The sequence below is a fragment of the Muntiacus reevesi genome, chromosome 8, assembly GCF_963930625.1.
Source record: "Muntiacus reevesi chromosome 8, mMunRee1.1, whole genome shotgun sequence".
NCBI classification, from domain to species: domain Eukaryota; kingdom Metazoa; phylum Chordata; class Mammalia; order Artiodactyla; family Cervidae; genus Muntiacus; species Muntiacus reevesi.
In genome coordinates, this window is record NC_089256.1 from 20,088,994 (window position 1) to 20,106,437 (window position 17,444).

The following is a 17,444-nucleotide window of genomic DNA, read 5'->3' on the forward strand; positions in this document are numbered from 1 at the left end:
TGATACTTTTCAGTGAGAGATAAGCCCCTGTAAGCCTCAGCTCCCCTCTCCCCCTGGCTCCCCACTGCTAATCATCCTCACTTTTCAGGGGGCCACCAGACCTCCGGACCCATTTAGACTCTAGACTTGGGGAAACATGCCATTTTAATTAAAATTTAATTATTAAATTAGTTCAGGAATGCTATTCAGTCTTTAAAAGGAAGGAAATTCTGACACATGTTACAGTGTGGATTCACCTCAAACACCTTATCTCTGTGCCTGAGATAAGCCAGGCACAGAAAGAAACACTATCTGAGTCTGCTGATATGCATGAGATTCCTAGACTTTCCTGGGTTGGGAAGATCCTCTTGAGAAGGAATGGCAACCAGTTCCAGTATTCTTGCTTAAGAAATCCCATGGGCAGAGGAGCCTGCTGGGCTACAGTCCGTTGGGTTGCAAAGAGCAGGACAGGACTCAGCGATTAATACACACACAGACTTGGGGTGGTTGCCAGGGCCCAGGGGAGGAGAAGTGGGGAGCTGTTGCTTAACGGGGACAGGGTTTCAGTTTGGGAAGATGAAAAGAATTCTGGAGACGGATGGTGCTGATGGTTGCCCAGCAATGAGAATGGACTTAATGCCACTGAACCAAACACTTAGAAAAGGTACATTTTATGTTATAATATTTTACCACAATGAAGCCAAACTTACTTTGCATATTCATCCCACAAGCACTTATTGAATGGCTATGAAGGTCAAGTTTTATGCCAGGAGCTGGGAGATAGAAGGATGGATTGGACATAGTGCCCACCTCAGGCAAGGCCATAAATATTTCTGTGAAGACATCATCAATTTGATGAACCACTTTTTTTTTGTTTTCTTTATGATGTCCTTCTTGGATGTTCAATTTTGTTGTTGTTGTTGTTTAAGAAACAGTCTAACTCTGTAAGTATTATTCAGTGATGATATTAATGAAAATAAATACTGCACTTTGAAATATTAAGTACTCTAATTTTTAATTCCTCCACAATGAATGAAACTAACTATTGTCCTTAGGGCTTCCCAGGTGGCCCTTGTGGTAAAGAACCTGCCTGTCAATGCAGGAGACGCAAGTGATAGAGGTTGGATCCCTGGGTTGGGAAAGGGAAGGGCATGACAGCTCACTCCAGCATTCTTGCCTGGAGAAGCCCATGGACAGAGAAGCCTGGTGGGCTGCAGTCCACAGGGTCACAGAGAGTTGGACGTGACTTAGCAACTGAGCGTGTGCGCGCGCACGCGCGCGCGCACACACACACACACACACACACACACACACACACACACACACACACACACACTGTACTTGGGAGGGTCACAGATGGTTGATAAAGTCCCTCATTTCTAGGACAACAGGAGTTTGCTGTTAAGTCTCAGTGGGGGATGTGCAGGGAAGGAAGGCAAGGTGGGAGGTGGGAAGGAGGCGGGGGAGGCATTTGAAGACAGGTGCTACAGCAAAATCAATAGGCATTGTCCACTGACTATCAATTAAGCCTTCTGGGTTTTGATTTTGATAAGCCAGCTGGCAGTTTTGTGGGAACTCACCCAATAAACAATAATTCCAGACAATTGTGTCCCTTAGAAGGATTCAGAAGTCTATTTTCAAATGAGGTGGTAATGAGAACCTTGCTTTGTATGTGGAGACAGCAGAGAGAAAAATAAAACCACTGGGAAGACCCAAGTAGGTGGAAACAAAAGGAGAATGACCCAGATGGGAGACCGAGGCTTGTTTCTGGAAGATGCTTGAAAGGCGATTTACAAACTTACTGTGGGGTAGGGGTGTGAGCAGAACACCGTGTACTTTCGGATGATGCCATTCAGCTTGAGGGGTGGGAGCCAGGACACGAAGACCATGGAGGCTGAGGCCGCGGCCGCCTTGACTCCAGCAGGGGGACCTGGAACTGGAAAAGTAGAACATTTAGTCACAAAATGATGGTACTTCCCCCTCCCCCAATGCTGCACTCAACTCTGTCCCCTTACCCCACAGGACCCCCCTGGCCTGGCCACTCTCTCTGCTCTGCTCTTCAGGAGTCGGTGTTGGGGTCTGAATTGTGTCCCCAAAAACCTGTGCCAATTACAAACTGGTACTTGCCAATCCACCTCTACAAGGATTAAATTATGGCCCCTGTAACTTCTGACTTTCAACACTTCAGGAAAGGAGTTCAGTGTAGAAATCAGGAATGAGGCCCTCTGTGCTCTGGGAAGAACTGGCAGAACAAATCTTCAGATAGAGGAGATTTTATGCGCCCACTTCTTGCCTCTCCTCATACCTAGAAAAGCACTAAAATCTTTCATGGTGACGTCTGCTCCTTATGACCAGCAGTGAGTCTCTGCCAAAATGTATGTTTGATTGTGAGTAATCCCTTCATAAAAATCATATATACACTGACCATCCCCCTACCTCTTTGGGGTGATTTCTCAGAGCTTTCTGAAAACCTGTCTCCCGGGTTATAGTCCTCATTATGCCACAAATAAAACTTAATTCACAACTCTCATGTTGTGCTTTTTTTTTTCAGTTGACACCCACATGTTGAAGCTCTAACTCTACTACCCCAGAAAGTGACCTTATCTGGAGATGGTATCTTTACAGAAACAATCAAGTTAAAGTGGGGTCATTTGGGTGAGCCCTGACCCACTGTGGCTGGTGTCTTTGTGAAAAAGGAGGTGTGGACACAGAGGCTGTGGCAGGGGGAAATGATGTAAAGACACAGGGAGAAGATGCCCACCTGCAAGCCGGGGAGCTGTGCCCCCTCACAGCCCTCGGGAGGAACAGACCCTGCCTACACCTTGACCTTCACCTTCTGGCCTCCAGAACCGGGAGAGGACACATTCCTGCTGTTGATCCCCCAGTCTGAGGGACATTGTTACAGCCGCCCTGGGTGCTGACACAATGTCTCTCTGACCAGTGATCTGAGAGTTGCATAAGTTCTATTCTTGGCCATGTCCCCTAAGAGCTCACTTCAACAAGAATCCTGCTCAATCAGTTTAGCCAGTGCGTTCAGTCACTCAGTCGTGTCCGACTCTTTGTGACCCCATGGACTGTAGCCTGCCAGGCTCCTGTGTCCATGGGATTTCCCAGGCAAGAATATTGGAGTGGGTTGCTGTTTCCTCCTCCAGGAATTTTCCTGACTCAGGGATTCAATCCGTGTCTCCTGCACCTCCTGCACTGCAGACAGACTCTTTACCGCTGCTCCACCTGGGAAGCTGCCATACTACACATGAAATGCACACAGTGTCTGATCACCTTTGATATCTGATCAAAATCTCCATTCTCTGTCAGCCCCAGGTAATATCTGATCATCCTCATTGCCTTCTGCAAAATTCCAGTGAGGTCAATTTGGCCTGAATGCCCTTCGTCCCTGATGTTTCCTTTTAGTCAGTTAAATATTTTATTTATTTATTTATTTAGGCTGTGCTGGATCTTTGTTGCTGTGTGTGGGCTTTCTATAGTTGTGGTGCACAGGTTTCTCATTGCTGTGGCTTCTCTTGTTGCAGAACAAGGGCCTGGACCTCCTCTCTGCAGCAAGGTGCTCCTATAGCTCACACATCTAACAGGCATCCGATCAGCCCGGCATTTCCACTCTTGACTTACAAACCTTAGAACTATCCTTTTCCAAACAGGGCTCACCACCTTCTCTCTGATGCGTCCCTCCTCCCCTAGTGCAGACAGTGGCACAGCCATCTTCTTGGTTGCAATAGCCAAAACCTATCATTTCTCTTCCCTCCTCTCTGCCTGTCAGAGGACATATAAATTTGCCCTTTAAACCTCCATGTGGACAAATCCAGTCAGATACTGGGTTTTCTTCCTGGCTCTATGTCATTCCTTAGAACTGGACCCTATTTTAGGTCCCCAGATGTGGGGTGCATCTCCCACGTCGGGTCATTGACACATGATGACCGAGAGCCTTAGGCTCCTCTTGCCTGGGATCATTTCCCACCCTCCACCTCATCCTTGACAACTCTTACTCATCACTCATCTTCTGCTAACTCCCACTTTCTCAAGAAAACCGTCTTTGTCACCAGCTTTGATGAGGTTAGGACTCCTGGGTTCTCTGAAGACTCTTCTTCATGATACTTGGGATCATAAGCCACCCAGGAGTGACTGATAAATATATGATTCCCCCACCAGCCTGCAAGCCTCATCAGGTCATCCTGTTCTCGTCTCTGTCTCCAGGGCCCTGGCCAATACCTGGAACATATGAGGTCCTCCAAGCAGACTTTCTAAATGAGCTGAGTGTGGCAGGCAAGGTTCTAAGACAGTGCCCAAGATTCTCACCCCCTGATGTACAGACCTGCGTAATTACTTCCCCCTCCATGTGGGTGGTACCTGTCACTGTGATGGATGGATCATTTTCAAAATCAGGTTACATGTTGTGCAAAGGTGAAGGGATTTTGCAGATATGTTAAGGACACAACCAGCTGGCTTTAAGTTAATTGAAAGGGGAGCACCTTGGGTGGGCCAGACCTAATCAGATGAGCAGCTTAAAAGAGGGTCTAGAAGTCAGACAGGGGTTGGAATTGTAGAGCCAAGGTCCTGTGGGTGATGAGGGGTAAGCTGCCCCACTGTGACCACACGACCGTGAGACCCTGCTGGGCCACGTGACAGGGATGGGGGCATGGCCTCTTGGAGCCAAGAAGATGGCCTCAGCCCTGAGGTCACATGGAAATGGTTCCTGCCCAACACCAGTGAGCTTGGGATTCCCAGGTGGCTCAGCCGTAAAGAACCTGCCTGCCAATGCAGGAGACGTAAGAGACATGGGTTCGATCCCTAGGCTGTGAAGATCCACAGAGGAGAGCATATAAATCTACTCCAGGATTCTTGCGTGGAACTTCCCTCATAGCTCAGCTGGTAAAGAATCCACCTGCAATGCAGGAGACCCTGGTTCGAATCCTGGGTTGGGACGATCCCCTGGAGAAGGGATAGGCTACCCACTCCAATATTCTTGGGCTTCCATTGTGGCCCAGCTGGTAAAGAATCCGCCTGCAATGTGGGAGACCTGGGATTGATCTCTGGGTTGGGAAGATCTCCTGGAGAAGGGAAAGGCCACTCATTCCCATATTCTGGTCTGGAGAATTCCATAGACTGTATAGGCTATGAGGTCGCAAAGAGTCGGACACGACTAAGCGACTTTCCCTCTCATTCTTGCCTGGAGAATCCCATGGATAGAGGAGCCTGGCAGGCTACAGTCCATAGGGTTGCAAAGAGTTGGACATGACTAAGCATGCACACCAGTGAATCTGGGTGAGGACCTAACCTCAGGTGAGACTCCAGGCCCAGTAGCCATGGTGATTTCAGCCTGTGAGGTTCTGAGCAGGGTACTCAGACAACAGTACCTGGACTCCTGACCCCAGGAAATGGTCAGATAATGAATTTGTATTTTTTTTAAGGTTTTGAGGATTTGCTGTACAACAGAGAAAATGCATCCATACAGTCCAGCCATCTAATAGTGTATCTTAATGTGAAACATCAATGTTATTGTTCTGTAAAAACACTGCCTTGATTTGAAGTAAGACAGAAGTCTAAGGATCTTACAGACACTTCAGTCAACTTCATTTTTATCATCATCATTTTTCTGGCCTCGATGATCAGTCACAGGCAGGGTGTGTGTGTGTGTGGGGTGGGGGTTATGGCTTGTCTGGTGTGTGTAGTATTTGTGTATGTGATGTGAGCTTTGTGATTTGTGTGATGTGTGAGATGTGTGTATATAGTATATCTGCCTGTGTATTGTGCAAATGGTGTGTTTGTGTGTATGTGGTGTATGTGATACATGGTGTGTGTGTGGTATGTGTAATGTGTGTTTATAGTGTGTGTGCATATGTGTAATGTATGTGTATGTGATGTGTGTGGTGTATATGATATGTGTAGTGTGAGAGCATGTATATAGCGTGTGTGCATGTGTGTGGCGTGTGTGGCTTGTGGTATGTTTGCACTGTTTGTGTGTGTGTGTGTGTGTGTGTGGCTTGTGGTGGGTGTGTATTGTATATGTGTGCATGCTTGTCATGTATGTGTACGTGATGTGTGTGGAGTGTGTGTGGTATGTATAGTGTAAGTACATGTTTGTGGTGTGTGTGGTTTGTGCATATTGTATATTTGTGTGGTGTATGTGTATGTGGCATGTGTGGTGTGTGTGTGTTATGTACAGTGTTAGTATATGTGAATAGTGTGTGTGATATGTATGCGTATGTGATGTGTGTGCTGTGTGTTTCCACCTGTGTGTGCATGTGACCCACCACAACACCTGGGTCCATGGGAGCCACGGAGACGCGGGGCTGCAGGGACAATCCCACAATTGGTGTGTCCTCACACCCAAGCAGTCTCCATCACACTCCAGTATGTCTGGCCTTTGCTCTCACAAGAGCTGTGGTTTCCAAACAGCCTTTAAAGTGGGAAAATCCTTTAAAGTGTCATGTGGGAGACCCATGTATAACATGATGGAATGGAGGGGTGCTTCCTGAAGTAGAGCAGGGAGTCCCCCAAGAGCTTCCCGATGAGCACTGGACACCTCTGGGGGCCCCAGGAGCCCGTGTGAGAAGCCCCACAGTGCAGGGAGTTTTGACGCCCACAGGGTGGAAGCCCTCCTGGGATGTCTTGGCCTACTGTGTGGCTGTGTGTGTGACGACCGCGCAGAGCAAATCCCAACCCTGCCCGCTGCAGCAGGACTCCGGAGCAGTGCTGATACAAAGCCTTCTGTGTTTCCTGAAGGGCTAGACAAATGCACACACACACACACACACACACACACACACACACACACACACACAGAGTCCATCACTTCTAAGGTAAACCAAGGTGCGGTTACTCTATCATCTGAGAACACCCCATCCGTGCCATCCAGGGAATGCATGGCTCAAGATAGGAATGGCCAGAGGACTCAGAAATATCCTGATTCTGTTGCTTTTTCTCTTCTTCTTAGCTCCACTTTGAAATGTCCTGACAAAGAGATTGCTAACCACGGCAGGAGGGACCAAAGATCACATATGACAGTTCCTGATGACCTTCCCACACGTCAGCTCACAGAGCTCTGTGCACTGTGATGCGTTCAGTAAACATTTGCACTTAAACCATCTCTATTTATACATGTGCAATGTTTACTTTGCAGAAAAGGATCAAGGCTGAAACTACCTTAGGCATGCAGGATGAAAATAATTGGAAAATTATTAGATTGTGCTTGTGTGTGTTCTGTTTCTCCATGGCTTTGCTCAGGTTACAATCTCAGCAAATAAAATGGCATTATGATTTCACAAACATTTTAGAATTCAGAATTAGTTATCTTGTGTCCAGAAAGCTAGATCCACAAGTACTCTTTTGTAGTCTTGAAGCAATAATAAAAATGCAAGTTCTCATTGATTGAACAGTTCTCATTGAACATTGGGAAGAGAATCTGAAATGTAAGCAATTCTTCCAGACCTCAAGAATGTATCCATGGACCATGACTATGGTCCTGATGGATCTGAGACTTGTCTACGGACCCAATAATGTGTCCAACAGTCTACATCACAGATGTATATGAAGGATCTCCATATTCTTGGAGAATATGACCAAGAATCTTTATAGACACTGATAAACTACTTCAGTTCAGTTGCTCAGTCATGTCCGACTCTTTGTGACCCCATGGACTGCAGTACACCAGGCTTCCATGTCCATCACCAACTCCCGGAGCTTGCTCAAACTCATGTCCATTGAGTCGGTGATGCCATTCAACCTTCTCATCCTCTGTCATTCCTCCTCCTCCTGCTCTCAATTTTTCCCCACATCAGGGTCTTTTTCAAGGAGTCAGTTCTTTGCATCTGGTGGCCAAAGTACTGGAGCTTCAGCTTCAGCATCGGTCCTTCCAATGACTATTCAGGGTTGATTTCCTTTAGAATTGGCTGCTTTGATCTCCTAGCTGTCCAAGGGACTCTCAAGAGTCTTCTCCAGCACCACAGTTCAAAAGCATCAATTCTTCAGCACTCAGCCATTTTTTTGGTCCAACTCACATTCACAGCTGGCACAATTCTTCACCATTTCTAGACTGGTGAGTTTTTTATGTGATTTTGGGAGACAGGCTTATTGTTATACCAGTTTTTCTCTCCTTTCCTCCAATCTCCACTCTGCTTCTTTTTGGACATGCTAATGATTTATCCCAAGTAAATATCGACCCTCAGTTTTGTATCACTCTTCATCTCCCCATGACCACAAGTGGAATTCCTGACCTCCTTCCTGGGGTAACAGATATACCTGAGGCAGGACCTTCTGCAATCACTTGCATCTCCCCTTATTATTAGCACTGGATATGAAAGAAGGGAATAATTGATTAAAAAATTAGACTTTGGGTCTCAGGGCCAAGCTTTGAGATAGAACTCTATGAAAATTTCTAAATTTGAAAGAGTAATTAAAAATTGATCCCAATGAGGGAGCGGTGGCGAGCCTTCCCCTTTCACTGGATTTCTGTACTTTCTTCTGAAAAATGCAGGTGTCAAAATTCATGTTGTCAATCAATTTGTTCTTTAAATACTAATTCCAATGACATCTGTGTTATTGCTTAGCAATGCAAAAGACAGTTCCACCCTCGCTCTGAAGGAGTGGAGATCAAATAATCAAATGTCTAGTGTCAGGAACCGTCCCACTATGTGTCAAGCTAGGTGATGTTTGCACACATCAATTCACCTTTTAGATTTTAATTCTCTGCAATCTGATTATCATGGAAATTTGGTACATGAAGATGGTTCAGTTCAGAGAAAGTGTGATAAGGTGCCAAAGTCCCCCGGGCAGCAGGTGGCATAGCAAACATCTTGATGTGACTCTTTGTTTATTGCATTTTAAAAATTAGGGACTTCTCTGGTGGTCTGGTGGCTGAGACCCCACACTTTCAATGCAGAGGGCCTGGGTTTGATCCCTGGTCAGGGAACTAGAGCCCACATGCTTCAGCTAAAAGATAGTGTGTGCTGCAACTGAAACCCAGCACAGCCAAATAAATAAATATTTAAACATTATTTTAAATTTAAAATTTATTTTAAATTTATTTATTGTGTTTTAAATTTTAAATTTAAATGTATTTAAAAATTAAATTATTTAAATAATAATTTAAAGAAATAAATTATTCACTCAGGACATAGCTTTGCAGACATCTCTTTGAACCTGTGACTTCTTAATGGTATGGTAGTTTGACCTTATATTTCCCTAAAGAATCCAATAACTGAGCAAAATAACTGGCACCTGCCTATAACTGGGAATAATTACTCGTGTATACTAGAAAGACTGGGGGTGATGAGGTTTAATCTGTATGCAGGAACTAGAATGCAAGAAGGGCTAGTGAAGATGATGGTGGGAGGGCGGATGGATAGGCTGCTTCAGGGGCAGGGCTGGGTTCCCTGAGGGGAGAGCAGAGAGATGTGCTGTGAGCATCAGGGGAGTGTCCTTAGGAGACAGACAAGCTGAAGGGGAGAGTGTCTCCAAGCCTCCAAGTGCATGTCCCTAGCCTTGTCCCCACAGGACAGTCATGAGCGAAACAGCAGCATGCTTATATCCTAGGTAGCAAAGGACATCGGGCTTCCCAGGTGGAGCTAGTGGTAAAGAACCTGCCTGCCAATGCAGGAGACGTAAGAGATGTGGGTTCAATCCTTGGGGTGGGAAGATCCCCTGGAGGAGGGCATGGCAACCCACTCCAGTATTCTTGCCTAGAGAATCCCATGGGCAGAGGACCCTGGTGGGCTATAGTCCATAGGGCCACAGAAAGGTGGACATGATTGAGTGAATGAACACACACACACACACACACACACACACACACACACACACACACTCTCTCATGCACAGTAAAGAATACCTACCCTGCCCACACACAGGCAGTCATGGGCAGTGAACAGTAACTCTCCCACCCCTGCCCTGGCCAGCTTCCTAGGGAACTTAGGTCTGAAAGAAGCCAATAAATAAATAAATAAATAAATAAATAAATAAATAAATTGTGGAGCCAAAACAGAGCAAAATTGAGATGTAGTGGTTGCATCTCAACCCTGGCTCTAGTATAATTCTGAACTCCAATCTGGAAAATTCCACACAGGAATCAATTTGACATCAGTCGCCCCTCCTTTATTAATGTGGAAACTGCTTTTTCACTATTGCTATAATATGTTTGCTCATGTTTCATCAGTCAGTAATGTCTGACTCTTTGTGACCTCCATGGACGGGAGCCCACCAGGCTCCTTTGTCCATGGGATTTCCTAGGGAAGCATACTGGAATGGGTTGCTATTTCCTTCTTCAGCTATAATATGTATCAGAAGTCAAATTATTCTTCAGTACATCTCGGATCAGGCACCCCAGGCTTTCTCTTAATATAAAAAATGACTCACCATACAGGTTTTGTAGGATTGGGAAACAGCCATATAACCAAGTCCAAACTTCATGGAACAGTAAGACTAGTGATCTAAGAAATGTGCTATAATTAAAAGTTTACTAAATCATCATAAACCCTTGTGAAAGTGAAAGTTGCTCAGTCATGTCCACCACTGTGACCCCCATGGACTATACAGTCCATGGAATCCTCCAGTCAGAATATTGGAATAGGTAGCCTTTCCCTTCTTCAGTGGATCTTCCCAACCCAGGGATCAACCTGGGGTCTCCTGCATTGCAGGCGGATTCTTTAGCAATTGAGCTATGAGGTAAGCCCCAAAAACCCTTGTAAGAAATTTTAAAAAATTAACATGAAATTTTCAAATTGAGGGCTTATTCTAATGTTACTCCAAAGTTGGCAAAGCATAGGATGATGTAGATTATTACATAATTTTTAAGTGGAGAGATGGAATTGGTCAGAGCTTACACTAATAGCTGAAGGGTCACTGAAATGATTCTAATGGAATAAATGACAGGGGTGGCCTGCATTATAGCCCTGAGATAAGAGGCACTTTTCTTTAAAATAATATGTGGTCCCCCAAGGGCATCCCAGGTGGTTCTAGTGGTAAAGACTGCCTGCCAATGCAGGAAATGTAAGAGACATGGGTTTGAGACGTGGGTTTGATCCCTGGGTTGAGAAGATCCCATGGAGCAGGGTATGGCAACTCACTCCAGTGTTCTTGCCTGGAGAAACCCATAGACAGCGGAGACTGGCGGGCTACAGCCCATGGGGTTGCACAGAGTCAGACACAACTGAAACGACTTCGCACGTGGCTCCCCAAAAAAGAATGAAAAATTATAGGGGAAGAGAGAAAGTGAAAAAAGTGAAAGTGAAGTCACTCAGTCATGTCAGACTCTTTGCGACCCCATGGGACAGTAGTCAGGGGAAGAGAGAAACAATGGATAAATCAAACAAAGCTGACACAGGAAGTGAGGTCTGAATCATGCTGGAATATTTTAGGAGGGCAGCAAAAAGTTTTCAAGGAGACAAGTCAGGAATCGGTTGGTGAATGAACCCTCTGACCCAGCCTTTCCGACAATGGCTCCTTCCTGGGAATGCTGCCACATGGCAGGAGCCTCCTGTGCGTCCCCTGGAGGTTCAGGCGGGACCTGAGCACCCCCCACGACCTGCCCCCTTGCTCACCATCCTCTTTGGTCCGGGTGAAGATCTGCTCGCTCCGGACGCCGTCTCCAGCCCGGGTAAAGGCCAGCACCTGGATGCTGTAGTTGGTGTATTTCTCCAGCCCATCCAACTCGAGGGAGGGCTGCGTGGTGGTGACGTTTTTAATCTCGCCCAGTTCTGGAGGACAAGAAAACACGAGCGTGTTACCACGGCTGTTGGCATGTTCTTACTGCAGCCCAGTGCTGGGCCCCCATCAATCACGCCCTGAAATCACTCAGGGGTGTGGGCACAGCCTTCGTGAGACGCTGACCCCTTGCAGTCTCTTGAAAAACATTATTTGCACCAAAGTGCCACAGAATGCCAGGAAGAAAAGAAGTCTGGAAAACAGCAGTTCAGGCCAGTTAAGTGTTATAAACCCAATGCCAACAGGCCCCTCCGGAATGGCCCCCAAGCAGGAGTAACCCAGCAGATTCCCTGCACCCTGGCCCCAGGAAGCCAGGACCACGAAGGCTCATTGCACAGAGATACTTCTAACTGCTCGCTAAGAAGCTTCTACAAGTCGAGCTTTGTTTTCTGGTTAAAATAGGCAGACCCCTTTAAGGTACATGTGCTCTCTAGCACCTAACTTAAACTGCGGTGGCCCAGCACATCCCTCCCGTCACCTGGAGTGAACCCCCTGCCCACGTGACAGGTTGATGTGTCAGGAACATGTTGTCAGCTAAAAATGCTTTGTGTTCTGCAGCGGGATCAGATAATGAATGACATGCAAAGATGCAACTTTACACCGGCCCCGCCTGAAGCCCATGAGGCATGGCGGCTTGAGAAAACTCACAGGGCCTTGTGAAATACCCACAGGGGAGCTCTGGATTTAGAAATGAGCCATTGGCAGAGGAGCCAGAGGTGAGAGGGGCCAAAGAGCTGCCCACCTTTAGGGCAAGTGGTCACTTGCGGAATGTTTGGTGCAGCCCGATCCCTGTGCCTGGTGGGCTGGGTTACTGAGAAGGGGGGTGGGAGCTGGGCCAGGAAGGGGACCTCCGTGGTGTCTGGTCATCTCTGCACATGACGCTCACAATGAGGCGTCCCGCGGTGTCTCTCGCTTTCTCCGGCCTCAGGAAACAGCTGACGCACCACGTTCCTCCTAAGGGGCCCCGTGCTGGGTTCCCATGCTAACTCACTCACTCAACACGACTATCCTTTTGTTTCCACTGGCCATTCCTTTTACAGGAGGGGAAACTGAGGCAGAGAGAGGCTCAGTGTCTTCGCCAGGTCACGAATCTGAGCACAAAGGCTGAGAGCGTGGGCTGTGGTACCGCATGCTTTGGCCGCGTGCCAGCGGCCCACACTCGCAGCTACTCCCTGAGGACGCTGGGTGGATGCATCTTGGCTGGAGAAGCTGGGTTTCTGCTAGCCTGGTTTTCCCTTCTTGCTCTTTGTTCTTCTCTCTTGTCCTCCTAGCACGTTGCATGGACGTTCGGAGATTAGTGGTCAGTTATTTGTGGTTATGGTGACTATGAATGCCTGTTTTGACCTTTTGTCATCAAAAGGTGATATCAGGGCTGAACTGGACATAGTAGGAAAGCTGAATTTCAAATAAAGCAGGGGTAGTCGAGGTTTGTCACCCCCATGCCAGGGACCCCTGTGTTTGATGATGGTTGGGAGGGGAGGGGAGAAACAATGGGTCTCAGGCATGGCCCCGGACTCAACAGGAGCCCAAGGCCTGTTTCCACCATGGGCAGCTCATGGGCAAGTTCTGGAGGCAGGATGCTTTGCTGGGGGCAGAGCAGGACAAAGGTGCAACGCCCCAAAGATGCCTGAGGTCCAGTGTCCCCTGGGGGCTACCAGCCAGCGGCAGACTTTCAAGGGCCACAATTTAGAAGTTGCAGCAGATGGCTAGTGAAAATGAGAAAAATGTTTGCTCCTATGTGGTCCTTGTGCACTCGGAAAGTTGACAATCATTACCCTCAGATGGGTTGGAAATTCTTTCCTGTGAAAGAATTGTCTTTCCTAGGTGGCCATCAGATCTCTTTCCATTACATTATTCATTTATAATTTTCATTTTCCTGAACATAGATAATATAGATCAATGGGAGTAGCATAAAAAAGTCAAATGCAAATGAAAAAAATGCAAGTATAGTTCTCATCAAGATCTTTTCAGATTTAGGAACTTTTACATGTGACAAAGATTATGCCAAAGAAGGACAATGTCAAAGAATGTTCAAATTACCACACAATTGCACTCATTTCACATGCTACCAAAGTAATGTTCAAAATTCTCCAACCCAGGCTTAAATAGTATATAAACCAAGAACTTCCAGATGTTCAAGCTGGATTGAGAAAAGGCAGAGGAACCAGAGATCAAATTGCCAACATCCATTGGATAGTAGAAAAAGCAAGAGAATTCCAGAAAAACATCTACTTCTGCTTCACTGACTATGCTAAAGCCTTTGACTGCATGGATCACAACAAACTGTGGAAAATTATTAAAGAGATGGGAATACCAGGCCGTCTAACCTGCCTCCTGAGAAACTAGTATGGCAGGTCAAGAAGCAACAGTTAGAACCAGATGTGGAAAAACAGACTGGTTCCAAATTGGGAAATGAATATGTCAAGGCTGTATATTGTCACGCTGCTTATTTAACCTATATGTAGAGGACATCATGTGAAATGACAGGCTGGATGAAGGACAAGTTGGAATCAAGATTGCCGGAAGAAGTATCAGTAACCTCAGATATGCAGATGACACCACCGTTATGGCAGAAAGCAAAGGTGAACAAAAGAACCACTTGATGAAGGTGAAAGAGCAGAGTGAAAAACCTGGCTTAAAACTCAACATTCAGAAACCTAAGATCATAGCATCTGGTCCCACCACTTCATGGCAAATAGATGGGGAAACAAATGGAAACAGTGACAGACTTCATTTTCAGATTTTGCAGGGCTCAAAAATCACTGCAGATGGTGACTGCAGTCACAAAATTAAAAAACCCTTGCTCCGTGGAAGAAAAGCTATGACAAGCCTAAAGTGAGTGAAGTCGCTCAGTCGTGTCTGACTCTTTGTGACCCCACGGACTGCAGCCTACCAGGCTCCTCCGTCCATGGGATTTTCCAAGCAATAGTACTGGAGTGGGTTGCCATTTCCTTCTCCAATGACAAACCTAGACAGCATATTAAAAGACAGAGACATTACTTTGCTGACAAAGGTCCGTATAGTAAAAGCTATGGTTTTTCCAGTAGTCATTATGGATGTGAGAGTTGGACCATAAGGAAGGCTGAGTGCCAAAGAATTGATGCTTTTGAACTGTGGTGTTGGAGAAGACTCTTGAGAGTCCCTTGGACTGCAAGGACATCCAACCAGTCCATCCTAAAGGAAATCAGTACTGAATATTCATTGTAAGTACTGATGCTGAAACTGAAGCTCCAATACTTTGATCACCTGATGTGAAGAGCTGACTCATAAGAAAAGACCCTGATGGTGGGAAAGATTGAAGGCAGGAGGAGAAGGGGACGACAGAGGATGAGATGGTGGGATGGCATCACTGACTCGATGGACATGGGTTTGAGCAAGCTCCAGGAGATGGTGATGGACAGAAAAGCCTGGCGTGCTGTAGTCCATGGGTTTGCAAAGAGTTGGACATGACTGAGTGGCTGAACAACAACAAAGATTATACACACACACTCACACAATCAGGGAAAACATAATGCAACTCAGGAAAGGGGCTCCTGGGGGCTGTGTGCCGGGGCTAGTTATGAGAACTATACTACATCTTATGACCTCTGGTTTTGCTTTTTGTTTTTATCTTTAAGAAGGGACCAGGGCACAAAGACAGAAATATAGATCAATGGAACAGAATAGAAAGCCCAGAGATAAATCCACGAACCTATGGACACCTTATCTTTGACAAAGGAGGCAAGGATATACAATGGAAAAAAGACAACCTCTTTAACAAGTGGTGCTGGGAAAACTGGTCAAGCACTTGTAAAAGAATGAAACTAGAACACTTTCTAACACCATACACAAAAATAAACTCAAAATGGATTAAAGATCTAAATGTAAGACCAGAAACTATAAAACTCCTAAAGGAGAACATAGGCAAAACACTCTCCAACATAAATCACAGCAACATCCTCTATGACCCACCTCCCAGAATATTGGAAATAAAAGCAAAAATAAACAAATGGGACCTAATGAAAATTAAAAGCTTTTGCACAACAAAGGAAACTATAAGTAAGGTGAAAAGACAGCCCTCAGATTGGGAGAAAACAATAGCAAATGAGGAAACAGACAAAGGATTAATCTCAAATATATACAAGCAACTCCTGAAGCTCAATTCCAGAAAAATAAATGACCCAATCAAAAAATGGGTCAAAGAACTAAACAGACATTTCTCCAAAGAAGACATACAGATGGCTAATAAACACATGAAAAGATGCTCAACATCACTCATTACCAGAGAAATGCAAATCAAAACCACAATGAGGTACCATTACACACCAGTCAGGATGGCTGCTATCCAAAAGTCTACAAGCAATAAATGCTGGAGAGGGTCTGGAGAAAAGGGAACCCTCTTACACTGTTGGTGGGAATGCAAACTAGTACAGCCACTATGGAAAACAGTATGGAGATTTCTTAAAAAAACTGGAAATAGAACTGCCATATGACCCAGCAATACCACTTCTGGGCATACACACTGAGGAATCCAGATCTGAAAGAGACACGTGCACCCCAATGTTCATCGCAGCACTGTTTATAATAGCCAGGACATGGAAGCAACCTAGATGCCCATCAGCAGATGAATGGATAAGGAAGCTGTGGTACATATACACCATGGAATATTACTCAGCCATTAAAAAGAATTCATTTGAATCAGTTCTAATGAGATGGATGAAACTGGAGCCCATTATACAGAGTGAAGTAAGCCAGAAAGATAAAGAACATTGCAGCATACTAACACATATATATGGAATTTAGAAAGATGGTAACGATAACCCTATATGCAAAACAGAAAAAGAGACACAGAAGTACAGAACAGACTTTTGAACTCCGTGGGAGAAGGTGAGGGTGGGATGTTTCGAAAGAACAGCATGTATATTATCTATAGTGAAACAGATTACCAGCCCAGGTGGGATGCATGAGTCAAGTGCTCGGGCCCGGTGGGCTGGGAAGACCCAGAGGAATCGGGTGGAGAGGGAGGAGGGAGGGGGGATGGGATGGGGAATACGTGTAACTCTATGGCTGATTCATATCAATGTATGACAAAACCCACTGGAAAAAAAAAAAAAAAAAAAGAAGGGCCCAGGGTCTCTACGTCACAGGGGAAATACTATCTCTAATTATAGCCCAGGGAAGGCATGCCGAAGGGGCTGGCTGTTTCTGGGTGAGAAACAGTGATGCAGAAGAGAAGAGTTGAGAAGAGAAAGGCAAAGTGGGGTACCCTGATCTTTTTAATACACCCGATCATGAATTACCACACTAATTGGGATTAGTATTTGGATGTTGACTCATACTGGGGTCCACATTATTTGGGTGAGTGAATTTATCACGAACCGTGAATAGACCTACAGTCCAAACCCCTATTTAAAATTACCCCCAAGCATTTTTAAAAATCCCCAGAGCCCCTGAATCAACAATAGAAACACCTCATTCCCTCTGTTTCAAGGGTACTTTCCTGACCAGCCCATGTGGAAGAAATAAAAAGGAGAATCATGAAAAAAGTCAAATGCAAACAGCGTGCTTCATTTGTTGTTCGTTTAAGCTCCCAGTCTTCTTCATGGCTTGAACATCAATTTCTATCGTTTACTTTTCACAGTCCCAGTGGAGTAATTTAAAAATATATATATATGGGACTGTACAATGGAGATTAACACAACATTGTACATCAACTATGCTTCAATAAAATAAATTTTAAAAATATATGGCAAGAATAGTGTTCAGTTGAAATC

At 45.6% G+C, this 17,444-nt stretch overlaps 1 protein-coding gene across 1 annotated transcript in view; it reads right to left on the reverse strand.

Moving 5' to 3' along the window:
• The window catches only part of DSCAM (DS cell adhesion molecule), a 667,745-nt gene that overhangs the window by 95,354 nt on the left and 554,947 nt on the right, over positions 1 to 17,444 (reverse strand). Inside the window, exons 19-20 of the mRNA XM_065943286.1 lie at positions 11,529 to 11,684; positions 1,782 to 1,915 (exon numbers count right to left, since the gene is read on the reverse strand). Coding sequence (XP_065799358.1) covers positions 1,782 to 1,915; positions 11,529 to 11,684 — 290 coding nt within the window. The remainder of the gene's footprint in view (positions 1 to 1,781; positions 1,916 to 11,528; positions 11,685 to 17,444) is intronic.